Source organism: Rhipicephalus microplus, chromosome X (genome assembly GCF_043290135.1).
Source record: "Rhipicephalus microplus isolate Deutch F79 chromosome X, USDA_Rmic, whole genome shotgun sequence".
Classification (NCBI taxonomy): Eukaryota; Metazoa; Arthropoda; class Arachnida; order Ixodida; family Ixodidae; genus Rhipicephalus; species Rhipicephalus microplus.
The window spans coordinates 109,423,771-109,431,465 of record NC_134710.1 but is presented as its reverse complement, the minus strand read 5'-3'; the positions used below and the strand labels follow the sequence as shown (position 1 = coordinate 109,431,465).

Here is a 7,695-nt window from a genome sequence, read left to right as displayed (position 1 = left end):
GATTGTGAGAGACGCCTTGGTGGATGGCTCCGGCAATTTAGACCACCTGATGTTCATTAACGTACACTCAAAAGTGCGCCCGGGCCTACAGCATTTTCTCCTCCATCGAAAATGCAGCCGCCACAGCCGGGATTCGATGCCGTGACCTGTGGGTCAACTACCGAGCACCATGACCACTAGACGACCACGGCAGGGAAGCAAGAAAAGAGGGAAACAAGTTTTGTCCCTGAAGGCGAAGCATTGGCAGTGATAGCATGACAGCTGCGCCAATGCCGAGGAGGCTTACCCGTGCTTACGCCACACGCCTGTGACGTATCGTCATGGACACAATAGTTAGATCAGGTCTCTTTATCATCCATTCGTGACTCTTTTCCGGGGCACCAGCCAACACAACAGCATCATTTTCTCTGGAGCGGCTCGTATCTTGCGGAGCACTGGAGAATGGGGATAATCGCCCTACCATCTTACGTCTGGGCTTGAAGACATTGCGTAGTGCGCGAGTGCTGCCACAACGGTGTGTCGGGTGCCGACGGGAACGCCAGTGCCCGACATCAAGCTCCTACACCTTCGCGCAGCTCGACGCCTGGCGCAGCGCATAGCGGAACGTTCGGGCAAGGCAGAGGACTGGACTGTTTACAACCGCCTCGACGCGGTTTGTCGACGCCACGCCCACCAACAACGGGATCGCGGCTGGTCCAGCCTCTGCCGCACCTTCGATGACCCTCGCTACCAGCGGCGTACCTGGGGCGTGTTTCGACACCTCCTCCAACCCGTGTGCCCCGGCATCCGAAGCTCTCCATCGCGGTCACGCTCGGCATCAGAACCGCGCAACTCGCTGAATTGCTGGCAGACACCTTCGCGAGTGCACCCACTATCAGTGCAGCGGTTCCTGGGCCCGCGCTGCCGCCACATGCACGGCCCGAAATCTTCACGCCCTTTCGCTCCTTTCCCACACCAGACATCGTGGAGGCAATCGGCGAGCTGTGCACGGTCGACTTCAGCATCCATGAGCTTCGCGATGTGCTTGACTCACGGGGGCGTCGCTCAGCTCCGGGGGGTGATGGCATCACGTACCAGATGCTCCGAAACTTGAATGCCAGACAGCTTCGGAAACTGCTCGATGCCTTCAACGCCATCTGGCTCATGTACAGGGGTGCTACCATCCTCGTGGGGGGAAGCGTTGGTGATTCCCGTCCACAAGAAGAAGAAACCAGAGTCCGAGCCTTCATCGTACCGGCCCGTTTCGCTCACTTCGGCCGCGGGGAAAACGTTCGAGGCTATGGCGCTTCGGTGCCTCCAGTGGATCGCTGCTGCACTTGATTTTCTCGCGGCTGAACAGTCCGGCTTCAGAGCTCAGCGAACGACAGCGGACTCGATTTCGGACGTCGGGAGCCTTTTTCAGGAGGCCAAGCACCACGGGGAGGCGGGATACCTCGTCCTTTTCGACGTCCGGAATGCATTTGGCTTGCTCCCACACAACACCATCCTGGACGCCCTTCGCGTGATGCGTGTGTACAGGAACATGCTCCGTTACGTCGAGGCTTTCCTCAGTGGCCGGTGTTTTCGTGTGCGCGTCGCCGGTGAACTCAGCGGGCCTCGTGTGGTGTCAGGGGTGTGCCGCAGGGCAGTGTGCTGAGCCCGTTTCAGTTCAACGTAGCCCTCGCACGCCTCATCGACCACATCCCACGCGACACTACCTACGAGGTGCGTGCTGCTGTCTACGCCGACGACGTTGCGCTTTTCTCAAGTGGTCCCACCTTTCGTGGTCGCCAAGTCCGCGAGGGACTCCAGGCTGTCATCGATGCAGTGGATGGCTTCATTCCGGGCATCGGGCTAGAGCTCTCCGCCACCAAGGCAGAGGCCATGCTCGTCCACCCGAAGAACTCGGGGCGATTTGATGTCCCGAAGCTCGTTCTTCGCGGCCACCAGCTGTCGTGGAAGCGTAGAGTGCGCTATCTTGGTCTCACCATCGACCACCGGCTCAGCTGGAGGCCCGCGATGGCGTCCATTCGCAGTGACTCACGTAAGATTGGCGGCATGGCCTCTTACATCCTCGCCAGTGGCAGGGGCTGCTCCCCGGACATCGCGCTCCGGTTCTTTAACGCGGTAACCTCTACCAGGGTCCTCTACGCGGTCCCGCTCGTCGCGCTACGACCACGCAATTGGACGCGCTGTACCAGCTCGTCGATTGGCAGCCATTGGCGTGACCCCAGTCGATCAAAGCGGTTACAAGCAAAAACTTTGTGTGAGTGCAGTGTTGCATAACACTGATACAAGACTGATGCCATACCGCGAGCCGCAGCGTCCTACTGCTGCAGAATACTTATGTCTGGCCGCTTTGTGATAGAAACGCACGTGTGTATTTGAGGGAAACGTGGTCACAAATTATATATATATATATATATATATATATATATATATATATATATATATATATATATATATATATATATATATATATATATATATATATATATATATAGCAATTGAAATCAGTGCGCGCGAAAAATAACCTTTGGTGCTGTCTAGTTGTACACACCAGAAATGCCGCCTAGTGTGCCAGTCAGGTCATCGTTAATTCTGACGAGATACATGCTAGAGGGAACACAAGCTCGAGGGCGTTGGGTCCGAAGTTTCCTTGGATTGCTCATCGATAAATGTCGCGATTGATTGATATGATGCATTGATATGTGTGGTGTAACGTCCCAAAACCACCATATGATTATGAGAGACGCCGTAGCGGAGGGCTGCGGAAATGTCGACCACCTGAGGTTCCTTAACGTGCTCCCAAATCAGAGCACACGGGACTACAGCATTTTCGCCTCCATCAAAAATGCAGCCGCCGCAGCTGGAATTCGATCCCGCGACCTGCGGGTGAGCAGCCGAGTACCTTAGCCAGTAGAACACCAAGGCGGGGTGATAAGTAATGCTATATACACACTACGAGGGTGGACTGAAACCTATAATAAAAGTCAAATAAGTTATGCATGAGATACACTGCATTATTTCGAAATTTATTAACTTTATAGGATCAAAGTCTTTCCACTAATTTTGTACATGCTGAAAAAGTTTAGCGGAGATAATAAGAACTTTTGAACACAGGATCGACATCTGCGTGGTTTTCCGAATTACGACATTAGCGATTGTGGTTGATTAACTTGATACCCTCCTCGTGTCCCACAAGAATTCGCAGAGGGCCACGTATTCTACGTTCCTTACCTATAAGGCCCGGTGAGGAAGCCCCAAAGAAAATATTTTTGGTATCGGGTGCGATTCTCTATTTTCTCAATATAACTTGGAAATATATCCGCCACAGTCGTATATCGCCTACGGTGCGCGGCTGCTGATGGCCGCGTTTCGAGAGGTACTAGACGCCCTTGTGTACTGTCTGATTGTGGTTAGAGATTGTGGTTATAAAAGGGAAAAGAAGATAAAAGTGAGCCCCGTAACTGTCTGCATCTGGCGCGACACCTCAACAATAGCTCACAAGGGATGGGGGTAAGGAGGAATTAAAAGGATAGGAATAAAGGTATATATATAGAAAGAAATGCGCAGGGACAGCGAGCGACGACGGAAGAGAAGATAGGAAAGATGAAACACGGTCACAGGAGGACGACGCCACTGGTGTACTGTGTGATATCGGTGCGCGTTAGAACACCAGATGGTCTAAACTCCCGGAGATTTATACTACAGCGTGGCTCATACCTATGTTGTCTTTTTTTTTCTCGTAAAACCCCAGATATTATTCACTTCAAGATCTCTCTCGCTGCATAAGAGCATCGACAGGATATTAATAGAAAACGGCCCGTATCTCCAGGTTCGTCACAGTTATGGCATAAATGAGATGGCACTAGACCAGGCCTGTATAGGTAAACATTGAACGGTGAAATGCGGCAGTGTAATTCCGTGAGGGCTATTTGCAATATACTTGCGGGGCGCTATTAATTATACCAAGCGAATCGCAATTGACTAAATCGTGGATGTGGTATTCGGTAGAAGAGCGGCGAGATTCGAGCACGCGCTTTCGAATGAATACTTTGTCGTCGTTGCCGCTGCTCTGCCAGGGAGGGTGAAAAAGTGTTGAGCCGCGGCACGTCCGCGCCATGCTGTCGCTGCGACTATCGGTCCTCCTGCCGCTGTTGGTGGCGCCGTCGGGCGGAGCCCGCTGGGCCTGGGGACCCAAGGCGGAGCTCTCGCAGTACCTGCAGAACATATCGTGGCATCACGACTCGCATCTCTCGGAAGAGTTGCGCAAATCGGTGCGGGACATCCTCGAGCGACAGCCATCACCAGGCCTGCTGCACCAGCGTCGAGTGCCATTTCGGCCAATCGGTGATCTGCAGGCATTCGGCAGGGTGGCAACGAAGGAGTCCCGGCAGCCGAGGATCCGACCGGAACACCGTTCGGGAACGCCTGTTGGCGGTTCCATTCTTGCTGCCAACAACAGCCCGCCAAACATGAAATTCGAGAAAGGTGCGATCACAACCGTCCACGGACGTGGGCATACATGCTTTTGGCTCGCTTCTGCACAATGTCGCTTACCGAGTTGCTGCACTCATATAGTTGTGGCATTAAATACACTTTACACGTGGTAGCACGATTGATTGTAATACGGCAACTTTGTCCTTGTGTTACTACTTTTTTGTAGATTTTGGCCAACATCGATTAAAGTAAGAGCTTTAAACTCTCAATGGAATGTGATAGGGGATCCGAGGAATGCAGTCACAGCTATTTCTAGAAACTCTACACGTGTTGAAAAAGACATTATTCACTTAATTATTTATGGCTGGGTGGTTAAGTGAACCCTACCGAATGCAAGTGTCCTTTTTTGATATCTAGATTTGTTCAAAATTTGCTTTACATTCAGATAGAATAAAAACAAAAAAGACTTACTGGTTGCACGTCCATGCACAGGAATGAAGTGAAAAAAAAATCCTTGTAACGTTGCTCTGTGGCCAAAAACCTCGAGTGGATGTGGAGTGCGCTACGCAATGATATTAGCCCCATGAAGAGTTGCGTTACAGTGCTTAGCCTGAATTCTTATTTACTTCACAGGCAAGCCGCACATCTACGATGTACACCTCGGCAAGGGCCTACAACTGTACTGTAGCGTCGCATACCAGTCACAAGTGTCCATATTCTGGACGCTAAATGGCAAACCACTGGAAGACTACGACTCCCTGTCTGAGGAGACTGTGTCGGAGGGGCGTGTTTCCAGCGTTTTCATCAAGAGTTTGACGCGTTTGCCAACGATGACTGGGGTGTACACGTTCAACTGCACCACTCTAACTGACTACGACCTGGCCACTGTGCACGTCGACGTGACCGTGCCGCTGAGCGACGCATGCAAGGAAAAGGGCTCAGAGTGCACCGAGCGGATGGCCGTCTGCAAAGGCGCGTCGTGTGTCTGCGATGGCTACTACAAGGTGCGACTCCTCTCAAAGCACGTGACCTGCCGCAGTGAAGCATACCTGGAGACGCCTTGCATGTACGATGAACAGTGCTTAAACACTACCGAACACAGCGAGTGCACCAGCCGAGGATGGTGCGCCTGCTTGAAGGGCTACGGTCGCACTGAGGACCACAAGTGCGTGCCTAAGGTCGGTGCGCGTTCGCGTTGCAACTCGGAAGAGGAGTGTGCTGATTATGACGCTACGTGCATACTAAATCACTGCACCTGCTTTAGCCACAAGAAGGAACTTAACGACCGCTGCGTGAACCTAGCCGAACACTTAGAAGGAAACAAGCTGCCGTATGGTAATGGAGTCCGCCCGTCCCCGGTGGCGGGGGTCGTGGTTCTAGCCGCAATACTTAAGTTAGCGTAGCGCCGCTGTTATGTGCGCTGTGCATTGGCCCGCCAGTGGCTGGCTGGCGGGTCGCAGCGTCGCTAGAAAGAAATGCGGCGAGTGAGGCCCATGTGGCTGGACCTGGATTCGTCGAGGTGGTGCAGATGGCGCTGGACTTGAGGCAGGGCTGTTGTCTCTCAAAATGTATAAACCTGTGTAGAAGACATAGCCAAAGGTTCGTTTTGTAGCTTTGCTGCAGCAAAGTCATCATGCTGTTCTTCTGAAAGTGTAGTATTCTGTTGTTGAAGAAAGTAAGATACATTGCCACAATATTTGTTGTTCTTGGGCCCCTTACATCGTATTCAGACTGACAGGCAACGTATACAGTTACCCAAAACTTGCCTAGAAAAGCAGCAGGAAGATCAATTTTGTGGGAGAATTTCACGGATTCGAGATTATAATCGCGAATCTGCATATGTCCGAAGCCTATCGGCGAAACGAAGATTCGTTCGTCTGATGTGCGCGAAAAATCCTAGCGCTCGAGTGCACAGGTATTGGGCAAGCTCCCCTACTCGCCACTGGGCCACTAAAAAAGAAGAAGGGAACACACGGGTGGCAAATGGTAATTAAGATCTCTGGATGGACCTAACCGAAAAAAAAGAAAAAAGGGGGGTCTTCAACTTCGCCTTTAAGAGTTGAACGCGAAAGCGAAATCGTGTCCCTAGTGCGTACTTGAACCACTTAGTGCATTTTCATGTATGACGCTACTGAAGAAGTTTTAGTTTGAGCGTCTGTCATTCACATTCTGAGTACAATTTATACCCATGTCACACGGCGAATCTAATGTCAATTGCAACGAATGGCATTAAGCGGGCATATAATGTCTTTTTACCTGCTAGCTGTCACATGAAGAAAAAAAATGTCATTTTGAAATGGTGACCATAACCTTATTGCTGCTGAACCGTCGATTTTGGGGGGAAATAAAACTAACCAAAGCATGCATGCAACATGCGTGTATCCACAAAAATAACTTGTATTGGTAGTAAGGTGCTCCTAGAATATAAATGTGGCTGTTTTACACAACTTGCCACAGCTGTGCACGACACGCTCGAAAACCAACATAGCCGACGATATGCGTGACCGGATGTCAGTGCAGTCTGCTGAAACGGGATGCTCTACTGACTTCCCGACTGCAGAAATGAGACGGCGGCAGCGATTTTGTGTACTCACCACCTTCGTTATCACAACACGTGCAATCAAACGATCAACATCTGCGATACAGGCAACGACATAGCAAAAGTCAAACATGGCCGGCATTAAGCCACTGTAGTTGAGAGCAGCTTTTTTTTTAAGAAGCTTTCTCGCGTGCTATTGTGTCATCAAACCAGTAATAAGTTTGTGTAGTAATGAACAAAATGTTTACAAATGATTAAAGTTTCGTTTACATTAGGTAACAGTCATCTCCCTAAAAGGCCCTGGCGTCGAAACTACTGATCTGGTTCAAAATCAAATGCGAATGTGTTTCAGGAACTCATTCGACAGAAAATGTCATTTTCATCAAATGGCATTAGTTTCTCCGTGTGACAGCAAACAAATGACTTTACGAACGAATGGCATTTGCTGTAAATGCATTATATTTTCCGTGGGACAGGGGTATTACTGCCCACGAAATAAGGGGCTATCATGGCGCCTATATATATATATATTGTTGCGAATGTATTTACTACTTTAGAGTAGAAAAGTACTCCAGCAGTCAAGATGGCAGCCGTTGTGTATTTCGAACAGCCCAAAAACGTCGTCGTCTTCTTCTTCGCACCGCCCGCATAGCTGCATAGCCGCGAACCCGCAACATCGACCTCCGGCGGCGAAAAGCGCCGACCCGGCGCTTGTTAGCAGGTGTTGGACGAGA

At 50.6% G+C, this 7,695-nt stretch overlaps 1 protein-coding gene across 1 annotated transcript; it reads left to right on the top strand.

Moving 5' to 3' along the window:
• The first annotated feature begins 4,069 nt into the window (after window positions 1-4,069).
• On the top strand, window positions 4,070-6,015 carry LOC119176759 (uncharacterized). The gene is made up of 2 exons (XM_037428116.2): window positions 4,070-4,473; window positions 5,056-6,015. The coding sequence occupies exons 1-2, from the start codon at window positions 4,104-4,106 to the stop codon at window positions 5,823-5,825; spliced, it is 1,140 nt and encodes a 379-aa protein (XP_037284013.2). The 5' UTR covers window positions 4,070-4,103; the 3' UTR covers window positions 5,826-6,015.
• The last annotated feature ends 1,680 nt before the right edge of the window (window positions 6,016-7,695 follow it).

Bases quoted from the DNA above. Each gene is read 5' to 3' on its own strand.
- LOC119176759 (XM_037428116.2), top strand. From the start codon at position 4,104: ATGCTGTCGCTGCGACTATCGGTCCTCCTGCCGCTGTTGGTGGCGCCG. The intron at 4,474-5,055 runs GTGCGATCACAA...TTTACTTCACAG, and splicing joins AAACATGAAATTCGAGAAAG to GCAAGCCGCACATCTACGAT.